The 15,969-nt window shown below is 42.4% G+C and overlaps 3 protein-coding genes across 6 annotated transcripts; all 3 read left to right on the top strand.

Annotated features, from left to right (window-relative positions):
• Positions 1-103: 103 nt before the first annotated feature.
• rack1 (receptor for activated C kinase 1) lies at positions 104-4,028 on the top strand. The gene is made up of 7 exons (XM_020470958.2): positions 104-361; positions 1,042-1,213; positions 1,685-1,928; positions 2,271-2,381; positions 2,817-2,957; positions 3,487-3,597; positions 3,915-4,028. Exons 1-7 carry the CDS (start codon positions 253-255, stop codon positions 3,978-3,980), a joined length of 954 nt encoding a protein of 317 aa, XP_020326547.1. The 5' UTR covers positions 104-252; the 3' UTR covers positions 3,981-4,028.
• Positions 4,029-4,147: 119 nt separating this feature from the next.
• Positions 4,148-7,216, top strand: nme5 (NME/NM23 family member 5). Of its 4 annotated transcripts, none has more exons than XM_020470962.2 (6): positions 4,148-4,911; positions 5,387-5,509; positions 5,843-6,048; positions 6,399-6,499; positions 6,772-6,890; positions 7,023-7,216. In XM_020470962.2, exons 2-6 carry the CDS (start codon positions 5,393-5,395, stop codon positions 7,104-7,106), a joined length of 627 nt encoding a protein of 208 aa, XP_020326551.1. In that variant the 5' UTR covers positions 4,148-4,911; positions 5,387-5,392; the 3' UTR covers positions 7,107-7,216. The 4 variants fall into 4 exon arrangements, with proteins under 4 accessions (XP_020326551.1, XP_020326548.1, XP_020326549.1 ...); XM_020470959.2 differs by having other exon boundaries at positions 5,344-5,509; XM_020470960.2 differs by having other exon boundaries at positions 5,272-5,509.
• A 3,651-nt stretch (positions 7,217-10,867) lies between these two features.
• On the top strand, positions 10,868-15,695 carry LOC109878747 (heterogeneous nuclear ribonucleoprotein A/B-like). Its single transcript, XM_020470957.2, has 9 exons — positions 10,868-10,998; positions 11,404-11,675; positions 12,065-12,233; positions 12,383-12,541; positions 12,646-12,777; positions 13,025-13,115; positions 13,233-13,406; positions 13,500-13,585; positions 14,028-15,695. The coding sequence occupies exons 2-8, from the start codon at positions 11,425-11,427 to the stop codon at positions 13,568-13,570; spliced, it is 1,047 nt and encodes a 348-aa protein (XP_020326546.1). The 5' UTR covers positions 10,868-10,998; positions 11,404-11,424; the 3' UTR covers positions 13,571-13,585; positions 14,028-15,695.
• Positions 15,696-15,969: the final 274 nt, after the last annotated feature.

Genomic DNA, 15,969 nt, shown 5'->3' with positions numbered 1-15,969 from the left:
AAATAATATTATTATACTACTTTTTCACATGAACAGTACAATCCAGGTAAAAACTCAAATCAGCACACGGGCAGGAAGGGGTTGGAACTGTTCTCCCAGTGTACTCTTCGCGCGATCGACCCCTCAAATGTTCTGCATCCGGGTCAGAACTTCCTCTTTCTCTGTGCCTAAATGTGAGAGGATCTAGGGAAACCTAGCCCTCAAACTAATCTAAATCCATCCTTAAAAAAGGCACACTAAAACGTCGCCAAAATGACCGAGCAGATGACAGTAAGGGGGACCCTAAAGGGGCATAATGGTTGGGTCACCCAGATCGCCACTACCCCTCAGTTTCCTGATATGATTCTGTCTGCATCCCGAGGTAAGCGCTTCTCCGCCCGCTACGATGGACGACAATATGGCTAACACCTAGCATGTTAGCCTTGGGTTGTTTAAATTGATGTGTAGTCGCGACTGCTTGAACAGTCTGAGTCATATAAAGTGAGATTAATCTAGGCGGTACATTGTACTAAGCAAGTTGTGCTTCAAAAACATGATGGCTTGTGGATAAACTGCTCTCCAACTAAGTTTTCCGTCCGACTACTAGCTAGCTAGCCCTTGGCAGCAAACGTCAACTTTGCTGACATCCACGTGCACCGCCAAGTGGCAAAAATGTTCAGGAGACCATTTTATGAAACCTGCGTTTCTAGACCTGCTATTCTAATTGTAACTAACATAGAAACCGATGACATGTTCCTGATTGAAACTTGTATGAATTTACGTGGCTGTCAGTGAAGGCAACATACCGGTAGTCGGCTGGCTAGGTATCTACTTGGCTAGCTTTTCATACATGGCTAACGTTACCTAGTAGTACAATTTGAAATGGTTATGCGCTTGCTGCGTCTGTCAACATCCTGTTACGTTAGCCAACTAGTTAGGCCTACCTATAGTTTTGAAAATAACAACACTACCTCTAAAGACACTAACCCCTGTTCAACTGTTTTCGCTCCCGTTTAATGAATTTAAATATTTAATCAACATTATTTTTTATTTTTTTTCCAGACAAGTCTATCATCATGTGGAAGTTGACCCGTGATGAGACCAACTATGGCATCCCCCAACGTGCCCTAAAGGGACACTCTCACTTTGTGAGTGACGTTGTCATCTCCTCGGACGGACAGTTCGCTCTGTCTGGGTCCTGGGATGGAACCCTCCGTCTGTGGGACCTCACCACGTAAGTCTAGAGACGGGAGGGTTGGTGGGGTGATGGTTCAACTTCATTTAGGGTTTTCCCTGAACAACACATGGGTCATTCCTGTCCCTGAGGGCTACATTGTGTGCAGGCAGTTGTTCTAGTTGCTGTTTAACCACTGATTCAAATGATTTTGGTCTAAACTATAGACCAGGATTAGTTTATAATTTGTCACTGCAGAGTTGGAACAAAACCCTCCGTAGGTAGATGGAGAGTCAAAATGCTGGTTCCAACGTGGTGATGAAACTTCCAATGCCAACTGTATCTCTGTGATGATAAAGAGGCTGTTTCTGAACGCAACCTGCTCTTACCTGTGAAAGATTAGACATGGCTATATGTGTATGTATGTAATGTGCTGCCTTGGTTTCTCTAGTGTTGACCTGAACAACACCATTTAGATGTTATTAGTCATCTGTAGCATGGGCCTTTACACAACTGTCCTCTACCTTCCAGTGGTACCACCACCCGCCGCTTTGTGGGTCACACCAAGGACGTCCTGAGCGTGGCTTTCTCTGCTGACAACCGCCAGATCGTGTCTGGTTCCCGGGACAAGACCATCAAGCTGTGGAACACCCTTGGAGTCTGCAAGTACACCATCCAGGATGAGAGTCACTCTGAGTGGGTGTCCTGCGTGCGTTTCTCCCCCAACAGCAGCAACCCCATCATTGTATCCTGTGGTTGGGACAAGATGGTCAAGGTACAGACGACCGTGTACATCACTTGTGACTCACTAGGATAGTGGGATGCGTTCCTTATTGAACTAAGCTGAGATTTTTAGGTACTTAAGGAGGGATTTGGTTGCTGTAGATGTAGTAAAATCAAGCTTTATGGATAAATAGTGCTTTTTTTGCCCTATGACTACGATGTCAAGTTTTATCACCTGAGCCTCGGATCTGACAAGTCCTGCAATGATGATGGGTACTGGACCTAGACTGCACATTCATCCAATGTTTGTAACACTTAATGGTTGAAACACCTAGACTACATTTCCCTTAATGTACCCTGACATGCGGTCTCCCCCACCCCTTTCTGTTTCTAGGTGTGGAACCTGGCCAACTGTAAGCTGAAGACTAACCACATTGGCCACACTGGCTACCTGAACACAGTGACCGTCTCTCCCGATGGCTCCCTCTGCGCTTCTGGTGGAAAGGTATGATGAAAGCATTTTACCAATATTTACTATTACAATATAGATTTAAACAGTTCACCAACAGTTCTACCCTTGCTTGGTCAATGTGACCAGGTTAAATTGATGCACCGTTCAGTGGTATGAATTGGAGTAATTGAGAAGTAGCCGAGAGAAATGTGCTGGTTTCAAAGTAATGATGGATTCTCTTTCTCTGTTTCACTATGATGATAAAGAGGCTGTTTCTGAACGAAACCAGCACTTTCGAGAGTTCATTCACACCTGTCCACTGAGATTTGTAATTTAGGGCTCTTGTTGATGGCGTGTCTCCCCAATGAATGACCATGGACTCAATACTTGATTGCATGTCAGTTACCATTTAAAGCTAGCATGCATGTTTAATTTGCACCTTCTGTTTGGCAGACCTTTGACCCTGAGCCCCATTCTCTCCTCCTATAGGACGGTCAGGCCATGCTGTGGGACCTCAATGAGGGCAAGCACCTGTACACCCTAGATAGTGGTGACAACATCAACGCCCTCTGCTTCAGCCCCAACCGATACTGGCTCTGCGCCGCCACCGGCCCAAGCATCAAGATCTGGGTAAGACTCCAACTCCCAGAACACATCAGCACTGATGGTGCTGTTCAAATCTAATTGTATTTGTCACGTGTGCCGAATACAACAGGTATAGATAGACCTTAGCATGAAATGCTTATTTACAAGCCCATAACTCTATATTCTTAACTGCATTGTTGGTTAAGAAAATGTTTCCTAAATAAACTAACACTAATGAGGCTATGTACAGGAGTACTGAGTTGATGTGTGGGAGTACAGGTTAGTCAAGGTAATTTGTACATGTAGGTAGGGGTAAAGTGATTATGCATAGATAAAGAGTTTGGTGTTGTCTCTATTCATACTTTGTCATGGGGTGATGATGGAAATTCCAATGCCATCTTATGTCTATGATGATAAAGAGGCTGTTTCTGAGCTCTTCTAACTGTCATTTCTGTAACATCTGGATTTTCGGATCTGAAAATGTGATTACCATGTTCACGTCATTTAAATAGGAGTTGGTCCAAACCCATGCCTCCATCAATCCTGTTGTCATGTTAATCTCCCCTCCCTTCAGGATCTGGAGGGTAAGATCATTGTGGATGAGCTAAGACAGGAGGTGATCAGCACCAACAGCAAGGCCGAGCCCCCACAGTGCACCTCTCTGGCCTGGTCTGCTGACGGACAGGTATGATATGTCAATTTGCATCACATCCCACAGAACTTTATTAGAACCCTGGGTGGACTTCTAGAACAGGGCCATGTTTCTTCTGTTCTTAGAAAGCTGTGTCAGTTGGATTTCTTTTTAGCCTTGCCCTGTGATTATAAAGTGACATTTCTTGCCTGAGCTTAGGCTCTGACGACAAGTCCTGCAATAATGATGGGTACAGGAACGACTACATATTCATGCCCCTTTAACACTTGGAATTGTTAAAAACGCATACTCTTGATTAATTTTCATATCTTTTTAGTTTTGCATTTTCATAGTTTTTTATCTCTCAACAGACACTGTTTGCTGGCTACACCGATAACCTGATCCGAGTGTGGCAGGTTACCATCGGAACCCGATAAGGACCTTTTCACAGATTCAGTGATGAATAAAATACAGTTTTAAATTAACTTTGTTGAAATCGTTTGTACAATTTGATGCAGGCATGTTTATATTTTGTAATAACTGGTATTTGGTTCTGTATTGGCTGCAACAAATTTGGACAACCTGGGATATAGTTCATAAGATTGGTAACTTCATCTGGCTCATTTTGTCAAACTTCTTACTGTAAATGCTGTATAAATCACTGGTCACTATCCACACATTCATGGTAGTTATGCTGAGCCTTTGGTCATGTCTATGCTTTACACTGACATGCGACTTAGGCTATCAGAATTCTAAGATCACATTGAAAAGACTGGTCTAGACGCACAAGTCGCTTTGTGGTCTGTGTTCAGATCTGGCTGACCACTTCCGGAGGTGATCTGGGCATTCTGCCTACCAGAAACGCATGCAGTTGGCTATGTCATCAGCACTCCTCCCACCTGTCTCGAACTTGGAACGGGGCACCTGTTCATAATGTTAGGAAATACCTACCTGTGAGGAAGTTGTTTGCTGGCATCATGCTCGCTAGTATTTAGAAAAACTATTTTGTTTGGCTGGAGTTTTGCTAACCAGTTTGCTATCTCTTTAGAGCTACTTGCTGGGTTAGTTGGCTACTGCCATCAGTTGTTTAGCATATTTTGCCTGTTCTGCCGTTTGCAGAATACATATTGGTATTTTGAATATAGCGCAGGAGAAGGGAATCCGGACACTTAAGTGTAGATGCATGGCGCGTTCGGAATTCCATGATAGAACTCCGAATATTAAACTGCATGAACTGTCAAGTCTAGACATGGCTTGTTTCTCCACGGACTTGTGAAAGTTGTCCAAATCCTTTCCCGTAGAAGGGTATCCTGGTATCCTAGCAACAATGCGAAAGACGTCGATGTGAATTAACTTGCCTCTGAAAAGGTTTGTATATCAAGCAGGGTTGTTTTTTTTGTAAAAATATTTAACATGGTTAACTTTTTTCTCCTCAGGCTGATGTTTCTGCTTTGAGCGCTTGTTAACTTGCCAAGCGTCCTTATCCCATTTAGAATTTAACATACGGTATGTAGCTAAATTGGCTAGCTAACGTTAGCATCAGACTGCCAGGTTTTGACATTGATCCAAACCTAGCCCAACCGACCGCAAGATGACGCTGTTACTATTACGTCGTTTGTCATTTTAAAATGAATAATGGCGCCATCTTGCGTTGGGCCTGGTTCGGCTACAACTAACCAGACTGTCAGCTTCAGACAATAAACAATGTTTTGATTTGACCTTTAACAGATTCAAATCCAGCTATTGCAAGGTGTTCAAGTTAATTCCAACGTCCCCTATCCATGTTTTGATTTTGTCAAGATTGTTTACAAGCGCTAACGTTATGGATTATGAAACTCCAAAGAATCAGATGCATTCTCCTCGGATTTATGTGGAGAGAACTCTCGCGTTGATCAAACCTGATGCTATACACCAAGCTGAGGAGATTGAGGACATCATTCTCCGATCTGGGTTCACAATTTTACAGGTTGGTGTTAACTGTTTGAGACATGCAGTGACCATCCAGCTGGCAAACAGTTTGTGTGACTCAATGTGTAAATACAAAGAGGGTGTACTTTCTCTCTTGGGTACTCTTCCTCTGGCCAGAGCAGAGGTTACTATTGAAAATGAGTAGAAAAGAGTAATCAGCCAAAGGGCATAGATGGAGGACTTGGGCAAAACAAACTTGATTGAATGGATTACTGGGTGTGGTGTGTTAGGTAGATCCCCAGTCGTGATCATGCAGGGTCAACGTCTGCCGTGTACACTTGTCATTCATTGCTGTATGTGACAATGTGTGTCTGTAACTGCTCTTTGACAGAAACGAAAGCTGCAGCTGAGTCCGGAGCAGTGCAGTGACTTCTATGCTGAGCAGTATGGGAAGCTGTTCTTCCCCAGCCTAACAGCCTTCATGAGCTCTGGACCCATCATCGCCCTGGCTCTGGCCAGAGACCAGGCTATCGCCCACTGGAAGACCATCATAGGACCTGTTAACTGCACCAAGGCCAGGGAGACTCACCCAGAATGGTGAGTCAGAAGGAAGAGGATTGTACAGATAGGTCAGAGCTGCAAGTAGCTGCATTGCTCAAGGGCACAGTGACAGATTTTCCATCTAGTCTGCTCTGGGATTTAAACCAGCAACCTTTTGGTTACTGGTCCAATGCTCTTAAAAATGTTGTCCATCCAGTTCAAATACTGGTAGGCCTAGCTATTTTATTACTAATGCCTACTGACTGCATATATGCATACCAGTACAGAGTGATTGTACATGTGCTCGATCAATACTGTATGTGTACTACACAATACTGTATGTGTTCCCTGTATGACTCAGCACTTCTACTGTAAGCTAACATGTGCATCTTGTATCTCTCCCCAAGTCTGCGAGCCAAGTACGGCACCTCTGACCTGAGGAATGCAGTGCACGGCAGCGACTCGTTCTCCTCAGCCGAGAGAGAGATCAAGTTCATGTTTCCCAACTGTGAGTTAAACACACACACACACATTGAATATTTACTTTTCTTCAGCACCTGTGATTACTTTTATTTTATCGAAGGTAGTCCATTTAATACAAGTTCTTACACTGACAATGACAACCTGAGTTATAGTGCATGGATTGTCATACACACACACAGACAGTACAACAGTTATATAGAAGTTGGAGGGGGTTTCCTCTCTGCTCAGTGTGTGTTATACCCTTTTGATTTCCTCTCTGATACACCTGTGTGTTGGTCCCTCCCTCTCTTTGTCCAGCTGTGATCGAGCCCATCCCCATGGGAGAGGCAGCCAAAGACTACCTGGGCAGGTTTGTGAGCCCCACGCTGCTCAGCGGACTCACTGAGCTCTGCAAACAGAAGCCTGTCGACCCCTTTGTAAGTATCAGGGTGGAATGAGAAATGTGGGCATTCAAATATGCACCATGAACATTAGTACACGTTACATTTGCTTTTTTTCATCTGAATCAACTAATTCAGTTATTTGTGGGGGGGTTTTCCCCCCCGAAGACTTGGTTGGCAGATTGGCTGGTCAGACATAATCCCAACAAACCTCAAATATTTGATGGGGCAACAGGGGAGGAAGCAGCATAAACTCAGACACCGGAAAACACCATCTGCCTTTAACCAGTTAAATCCATGTTCAAGAAACTGTTACATAAAATCCTGTGATGAAATAAAGAATGATATTTTGACAACCGGAACCAATTTTCTCTTTCATTTTGGGAGGGGAGGATTGCTTAACAATATGATGGTGTACATAATAAGAACTGCAGTGTTTAGCTGACCATTTATGGGGTTAATTTCTTTAAATGTTTCAGGGTGTTTATCAACATTCAATCACTACATTCAGGTAACTGCCAAGATAAAGGAAACACCAACATAAAGTGTTTTAAAGGCCCAATGCAGCCTCTTTTTCAAATCATTTCTGGGTAACAATTAGGTACCTTACTGTGAATGTCTGGAATGAAAATGGTCAAAAATAAACAAATAGCAATTTAGAGCAATTCCTCAAGCAATAATTCTGCTGGGAGTGGTCTGAGTGGGAGGGGAAAATTGAAAACTAGCTGTTATTGGCAGACAACTCTTATTGGTCTATCAACTAATTTACCTGGTCAAACAGTTCTTACACTAAAAGGGCATTCTCAATTTCACAGTATTATTCCAACCTCAAAGTGTGGAAATATAAAATACGGGTCAATCACAATTTTGACTGCACTGGGCCTTTAATAGGGCATTGGGCACAGGCGGCTGGTGTCGCCTTAATTGGGGAGGACGGGTGCATAGTAATGGATGGAATATTATCAATGGAATGGAACTATAAAGCACATTCACTCCATTCCAGCCATTATTTTTTAGCCGCCCTCCACTCAGCAACCTCCTGTGGTTATTCGTTGGGCCACCACGAGCCAGAACCAGAGGTTGACCGGTTATGATTTTTCAACGCCAATACCGATTATTGGAGGACCAAAAAAAGCTGATACTGATTAATTGGCTAATTTTAATATATATATATAAATATTATTACATATATGTAATAATGACATTTAAAACATTACTGAATGAATACTTTAACTTAATATAATGCATAAATAAAATCTATTTAGTCTCAAATAAATAATGAAACATGCTCAATTTGGTTTAAATAATGCAAAAACACAGTGTTGGAGAAGAAAGTAAAATTGTAATATGTGCCATGTAAAAAAGCTAATGTTAAGTTCCTTGCTCAGAACATATGAACATATGAAAGCTGGTGGTTCAATATTCCCAGTTAAGAAGTTTTAGATTGTAGTTATTATAGGAATTATGACGCGTCAACTATTTCTCTCTATACTATTTGTATTTCCTATACCTTTGACTATTGGATGTTCTAATAGGTACTTTAGTATTGCCATCCTAATCTCAGGAGATGATAGGCTTGAAGTCATAAACAGCGCTGTGCTTCAAGCATTGGTAGGAGCTGCTGGCAAACGCTGTAAAGTTTGAATGAATGTTTACGAGCCTGCTGCTGCCTACCACTGCTCAGTCAGAGTATTCTATCAAATATCAAATCATAGACTTAATTATAATATAATAAACACACAGAAATACGAGCCTTAGGTCATTAATATGGTAAAATCCAGAAACTATCATTTCGAAAAACAAAACATTTATTCTTTCAGTGAAATGTTTATTTTTTTATTTTTTTTATTTTACCTTTATTTAACCAGGTAGGCAAGTTGAGAACAAGTTCTCATTTACAATTGCGACCTGGCCAAGATAAAGCAAAGCAGTTCGACAGATACAACGACAGAGTTACACATGGAGTAAAACAAACATACAGTCAATAATACAGTATAAACAAGTCTATATACAATGTGAGCAAATGAGGTGAGAAGGGAGGTAAAGGCAAAAAAAAGGCCATGGTGGCAAAGTAAATACAATATAGCAAGTAAAACACTGGAATGGTAGTTTTGCAATGGAAGAATGTGCAAAGTAGAAATAAAAATAATGGGGTGCAAAGGAGCAAAATAAATAAATTAATTAAATACAGTAGGGAAAGAGGTAGTTGTTTGGGCTAAATTATAGGTGGGCTATGTACAGGTGCAGTAATCTGTGAGCTGCTCTGACAGTTGGTGCTTAAAGCTAGTGAGGGAGATAAGTGTTTCCAGTTTCAGAGATTTTTGTAGTTCGTTCCAGTCATTGGCAGCAGAGAACTGGAAGGAGAGGCTGCCAAAGAAAGAATTGGTTTTGGGGGTGACTAGAGAGATATACCTGCTGGAGCGTGTGCTACAGGTGGGAGATGCTATGGTGACCAGCGAGCTGAGATAAGGGGGGACTTTACCTAGCAGGGTCTTGTAGATGACATGGAGCCAAGTGGGTTTGGCGACGAGTATGAAGCGAGGGCCAGCAAACGAGATATGGAACCGTTCCGTATTTTATCAAACGGGTGGCAACCCTAAGTCTAAATAGAAATACCCTAAGTCTAAACATTGCACAACCTTCAATGTTATGTCATAATTATGTAAAATTCTGGCAAATTAGTTCGCAACGAGCCAGGCGGCCCAAACTGTTGCATATACCCTGACTCTGCGTGCAATGAACGCAAGAGAAGTAACACAATTTCCCTAGTTAATATTGCCTGCTAACATGAGTTTATTTTAACTAAATATGCAGGTTTAAAAAATATATACTTCTGTGTATTGATTTTAAGAAAGGCATTGATGTTTATGGTTAGGTACATTCGTGCAATGATTGTGCTTTTGTTAAATCATCACTCGATTGGCAAAGTAAGCTGTGATTCGATGATAAATTAACAGGCACCGCATTGATTATATGCAAAGCAGGACAAGCTAGTTGACCTAGTAATATCATCAACCATAGTTAACTAGTGATTATGTGAAGATTGATTGTTTTTTATAAGATAAGTTTAATGCTAGCTAGCAACGTACCTTGGCTCCTTGCTGCACTCGCGTAACAGGTGGTCAGCCTGCCCCGCAGTTTCTTCGTGGAATGCAATGTAATCAGCCATAATCGGCATCCAAAAATGCAGATTACCGATTGTTCTGAAAACTTGAAATCGGCCCTAATTAATCGGTCGACCTCTAGCCAGAACAGCATCAATGCACCTTGGCATAGATTTTAGAAGTGTCTGGAATTCTATTGGAGGGATGTGACATCATTCTTTCACAAAAAAATCCATAATTTGGTGTTTCATTGATGGTGGTGAAAAACACTAGCTGTCTCAGGCACTGCTCCAGAATCTCCCATAGTTAGTTAATTGGGTTGATATCTGGTGCCTGAGACTGCCATGGCATATGGTTTACATTGTTTTTTTGCACATCAAACCATTCAGTGACCACTTGTTCCCTGTGGATGGGAGCATGCCCATGGTTGTAAAAATAATGGGGGGGGGGGGGGGGGGGTGATTATTCTTTCTGTAATAAAGACGTTTTATGGGGGGGGGGTCATTCTGATTGTCTGGGCCTCGCACCTCAGTGGGTGGGCCTCTGCCCTCCAAGGCACACTCATGGCTGCACCCCTGCCCAGTCATGAGAAACCCATAGATCAGGGCCAAATTAATTAATTTTAATTCCCTTATTTCAGTATATGAACTGTAACTCAGAATAAAAGTAGAAATTGTTCCGTTTATATTTTTGTTCAGTATAGTTTGAAGGCTTGTTCCTTCAAGAATAGTTAAAGGTTAAATAAAAATACATTAAAAAATAATGTACCCAGCGGAAAAGGTACTGAAAGTTCTAATGTGTAGTGGGCGTGTACACTTAAAGTGAAAATGAACTGAGGTATATAATTGGCCGTGGCCATGATTGGCAGCTTTGGGGATCAAATCAGAGGCACCCTAAATGAAAGGTCGGTTTTTTTTTACCGGTACTATAAAACCAACGACGGCTTGGCGTCGTATGGAAGAATCCATCTTGGAGAGCGTTTGCTGGTTGTCTTGTCACTAGGCGATTTGGAGAGATTATTTTCAACTTATTTTATTTGTGTAAGTACCGTAAATGTTTTCGGTTTTTATGTAAATGTAGTTGTACTATTTAAGTAGTAAAGCCTTAGGTCGTGCAGCCTTAGCATTACGTAACGGTGTCATACTATGGATCATGCTAGCGGTTTATCTGTGCGATACATTTTTTAAATATATTTTTTTAATCAACAGTATTTACTGCTTTTTATTTTCAGGGGGTGTAAGAATTGTCACTTTGTTGGAACCGCATTCGACGAGTCGATTTCCGTACGTCGCTTGCATTCTGGCAACATGGCTTTCTGTAAATGTATGGGAGACAATCTTGCCAGCCAAAATGGAGGGACTGTATGCATAGCATAATGGCGAAGCATGTACGGCGAGTGGGTTACATAATAACAGGTCATTTTATAACAATGTTTCACTTTGCAGGACAAGGGATCCTAGTACAACATGTCAGACACCGAGCAACAGTTTATGGAAACATCCGAGAACGGCCATGAAGGCGAGGAGGATTTTAACGGAGCCGAGCCCGCTGATGAGACCGAAGCCCCGAATGAAGGCGAGGCAGAGACTGAAGCCTGCGTAGAAGATAAAACTGCATTAGAGGGAGAAGGCAAAGGGGAGGGAGAAGATTCACAAAATGGTGCCTCAGAGGGGGAAGGCGGACAGATCAACGCCAGCAAAGGCGAGGAGGACGCGGGGTGAGTGTAGAAATGTATTCGAAATATTGTATTCGATCTAGACAGAGCACTTAATGGATTGCATCGCTCCTTTGTTACGTCTGGCTTTGTTGGCGCCATGTGCAGTGCTAAGGGGGGATGGGCCTTTAGTCTCTATGGGATGGGCGAATTCAGGGTAAAAATAACACTCCCTCGCCCGTTTTTAAACAATCGCGTACAGTGAAAAGATACACCATCTGTTAATTTTAGCACATTGGGTTTTTTTCTGATTAAAATTTGTTGGGAGTGCATGGTTTTGGACATGCTGTAGTAGGCCCAGCCTTCCTACAGCAGAAATCATGTTCCGGAACACTTAGCGCACTTGTGTTAATCAATCGCCATATTTAATGTGTTATTTTTTTATTTGCTAGGAAAATGTTTGTTGGCGGACTTAGCTGGGACACAAGTAAGAAAGATCTTAAAGATTATTTCTCTAAATTCGGTGAGGTGACAGACTGCACCATAAAGATGGACCAGCAGACAGGCAGGTCAAGAGGCTTCGGCTTTATTCTCTTCAAAGAGGCAGCCGGTGTAGACAAGGTAAGAAATGACATTTCTGTCACTTCTATTTATGGGCTGCATATTTCATGCCGATGTGTTTCCATGTGAAGTTTTACAGCACTGCAACATCCCTGTCGTTATGCAACTATTTGCCCTTCATTCTCCTAGTTATTCTTCCTCTTTTCAAGGTTCTTGAGCAGAAGGAACACAGACTAGATGGGCGACAGATTGACCCCAAGAAGGCCATGGCCATGAAGAAGGAGCCTGTAAAGAAAATCTTTGTAGGCGGCCTCAACCCAGATACAGAAAAGGAAGTTATCCAGGAGTACTTCGGAACTTTTGGAGAGGTATAGTATCCACACTTCTGTTGATTTTGGTTGTGTGGTAGTACTGACTTGGTGGTTTTGGTGCTGTGTTAACAGTAATTGTTTAATCTTCCCTTCACATGCAGATTGAGACAATTGAGCTTCCACAGGATCCAAAAACAGAAAAGAGAAGGGGCTTCGTGTTCATCACGTATAAGGATGAAACTCCTGTCAAAAAAGTGCTGGAAAAGAAATTCCATAACGTCAGTGGAAGCAAGGTGAGAATGGATCTCAGTCAAATGCAATGCAAGGCTGTGTGCACTGTCCCTTTTTGTACACATGTGATTAAGGACATACAATGTTGCCCACCCACTTTCAAACGGAGCCTTTGATTCATGTAAATGTTATTTTTCTAGTGGTTTCCTCAGGGAACATGTAACCCTCACATTGAGAATCCATGCAATGAGTTTTGCAAAGGTTTTTTTATGTGGCTGACCTAAGTTTTCATGTTACGATCTGTTCCAGTGTGAGATTAAAATAGCCCAGCCCAAAGAGGTGTACCAGCAGCAGCAGTATGGTGGCCGTGGTGGTGGGGGACGGGGCAGGGGTCGTGGAGGTGAGTATTAACACCAAACATCTGGTGCTGATTTAACCTGGGCAAACTGTACTTCACAGTCCTAAGAAGTTTGGGTTATGACTGCATCTAGTCGCTGTATTGATTTGTTCTTCTCAGGTCAGGGCCAGAACTGGAACCAAGGTGGTGGTGGTGGATACAACAACTACTGGAACCAAGGCTACGGTAACCAGGGCTACGGCTACGGTGGACAGCAAGGCTATGGTGGATACGGAGGCTATGGCAACTACGACTACTCCGCTGGATACGGCTATGGGGGTGGCTACGACTACAGTAAGCGATAACCACCCGAAACACAAATGTGAGAAACTTTGTTGGTCCTTGTCGTACGGAAGACACTCAGTCTTTTTCTTTCTTGTCCTCCAGACCAGGGCAATGCAGGCTATGGGAAAACTCCAAGACGTGGAGGCCACCAGAGTAGCTACAAGCCATACTGATCACATGTAGTGCAGGTATGCATTTTTGCATCATCTATGGTGATATGACAATCTAACTGTAACCATTTGTGCCTTTGACTCCAAAATTTCTCCCATCTAGTCTGATCCCATTCAAACGTTTGTTAATGAGGGGGGTGGGGTGGTGACGGTCTGGAAATCTTTAATAATGGACTCATTCCATGTGCCAACCATTTTAAGATGCATCCCTACAAACACTACTTGATCAATAAGGGTTGAGGTGGTGGTTGCCCCAGCATAAGCATTAGGGCCTTTCTGATGGGGTGCTGGGTATGGCAGCTAGGTGTCATGTCCCCTTTGATGTGCTCCCCCTCTGGAGCAATGTGATTGTAATGTTAAAAAAAATACTAGTTCATAAAAGTCATGGTGTCCATGTGTGTAATACTAAATGCCATTTGGATATGCTCAGTAACTGTAAGCACCATGTTTCTCTCTTAAGGTCTAAAGTAAATCAGAAAAAAGAAACCCATGGTCCGGCCACAGCGAACATGGGCTCTGGCTTTTCCTTTGGAGTTGGCAGAAATTTGGCCTCATGCCGCATATGTACAGATGAAGTGAGGAACTGGGGAAGCAAATGCCACTTCCACTTTTTATTTGATATTGTTTTGTGTCCATTTCCAGAGATGGAAGTGTTATTTTTACTGTACTTTTTGGTACCTTTTTGAATAATGTATTGTATGGTCGTATTTTACATGTCTGCTGGACTTACCAACAAACAGGAGCAGAGCTTTCGTAAGCTTTTCAAATAAACTTTTGTTGGTGTTTCTAGATTTGTAGTTTTTTTTTTTTCTCATGCTGAGTGTTTGATGCGAGTTGCATGGCTTCAGATGTGGGGTGAGGCGACTGGATTAAACTAATCAAAGGTTTCATTGTAAGCTTGTCTAGTGAATGTTTGCAGTTGGCTAGTAGACGATGACAACCAGCATTTGTTTTTTTTTTGGCTTTTAAGGAGTCTTTCCCCCCTCCCATATTGTCTGCATTTTAAAGTGGCTACTAGTGTTACAAACAATACAATCCAACCGAGCGCAAGCCTGTTAATGTAAGAGGGCCTTCCCTCTCTCACTGGAAACTCATTCCTCTAGTGTCTTGGGCAAATTGGTAGAAATAAACTTTTGGTTTATATTACACGTGGATCCTTTTGTTATTATTCATAAACCTAATGTTAACTGATTTGTACTGTTAAATGGCTTGTCTTGGTTAAGGTTAAAATCGCTCTGTACGGATGCCTCTTTGGGATGCGGTGGCAGATACTTCGCTGGCAGAGGGAATCGGTCAATGGGGTGGAAGCCGTTCTACGTACATGTCGATTTACTTTCGGAGCTAGCGGATCTTACCTCGCTATGGATCTGTGGAAGTGTAACAGTATTTGCTATGGTTCTAGGTGGATAAGGTGATAACAGTAGTCCTCTGGTAAGTGCACTCCTACCCCACTTATGCTTGTCATTAATAGTCCTTTGATACTGTTGCCATGCAATGTTGCGATTATCAAGATCAGCTGGAAGTGTCTTCTCTTCAGTCTGCCTGGGCCGTTGTCCATTCCAAGTTGATGTCCATGATCTCTTTCCTACTGTATCAGTAGTACTTCATTGTTCTTAGTACTTCGTTATTCTGTAGTTACAATGTGGTGGGGGCATAGGCTATTTTCACAGAAGTATAAATGTGAGTCACAAGGTATTTTAAATGTTTTCATTTCATAGCAAAAGTGCATGGTGTTTTAGTAGAGAAATGCATTGCTCTGTTTCTGTCCTTCATGCAGAACCAAAAGCGTGCAGAAATTCCACGTGTTAGCTCTAGAGGTGAAATCATTTAGCTTTGTAGCCTTAATTGTGGTATGGACCCATGAGATGGGATTTCTTTTATGTCTGCAGTCTGTCTTCCTCCAAGATGGCTCCAGGTCTGGTGCTCTGCTTTATGAAATGGTTATTATCTGGGATCCATGGGATGTCCCACAGATGCTGAATAGCAAGGACCTTTACGAATTCCAAATGTCTGAAATGCACTTTAACAGTTAATCTAGAGTACTTGACACTATCCACACCGCTACCTGACTGTGACCAAATCTTACTGTCTGATGCAATTAAATATTTCTACAGGGTTGTACAAACCTTAGCTGTCTCCATTGTCCAGTTTTTGATGTCGGGGGGGGGGGTATTTGTCAACAGGTTCTGCTGTCCTTGCTTTGCTGGTGTTGAGTAAGTGTCATTGGCCTGGTCTAACCCCTATTCCCATCTATTGTGTTGGCAGATAAAGGTATCAGTTTCCTTCAGTTCTGAGAACACTGCAGTAGGTTAGGGGGACTAAGATTAGCTGTGGGACATTCCGATCACCTGTGAGTAATAAACTGATGTGAGTGTCCTGTAATATGCTTCATTCAAGGCTGC

Source organism: Oncorhynchus kisutch, linkage group LG15 (assembly GCF_002021735.2).
Source record: "Oncorhynchus kisutch isolate 150728-3 linkage group LG15, Okis_V2, whole genome shotgun sequence".
Lineage (NCBI taxonomy): Eukaryota > Metazoa > Chordata > Actinopteri > Salmoniformes > Salmonidae > Oncorhynchus > Oncorhynchus kisutch.
This window is presented reverse-complemented; position numbering and strand designations above follow the sequence as displayed.

Bases quoted from the DNA above. Each gene is read 5' to 3' on its own strand.
- nme5 (XM_020470959.2), top strand. From the start codon at position 5,366: ATGGATTATGAAACTCCAAAGAATCAGATGCATTCTCCTCGGATTTAT. The intron at 6,049-6,398 runs GTGAGTCAGAAG...TCTCTCCCCAAG, and splicing joins AGGGAGACTCACCCAGAATG to TCTGCGAGCCAAGTACGGCA. The intron at 6,891-7,022 runs GTAAGTATCAGG...TCCCCCCCGAAG, and splicing joins AGAAGCCTGTCGACCCCTTT to ACTTGGTTGGCAGATTGGCT.
- LOC109878747 (XM_020470957.2), top strand. From the start codon at position 11,425: ATGTCAGACACCGAGCAACAGTTTATGGAAACATCCGAGAACGGCCAT. The intron at 12,778-13,024 runs GTGAGAATGGAT...GATCTGTTCCAG, and splicing joins ATAACGTCAGTGGAAGCAAG to TGTGAGATTAAAATAGCCCA. The intron at 13,407-13,499 runs GTAAGCGATAAC...CTTGTCCTCCAG, and splicing joins TGGGGGTGGCTACGACTACA to ACCAGGGCAATGCAGGCTAT.
- rack1 (XM_020470958.2), top strand. From the start codon at position 253: ATGACCGAGCAGATGACAGTAAGGGGGACCCTAAAGGGGCATAATGGT. The intron at 2,958-3,486 runs GTAAGACTCCAA...CCCTCCCTTCAG, and splicing joins GCCCAAGCATCAAGATCTGG to GATCTGGAGGGTAAGATCAT. The intron at 3,598-3,914 runs GTATGATATGTC...ATCTCTCAACAG, and splicing joins CCTGGTCTGCTGACGGACAG to ACACTGTTTGCTGGCTACAC.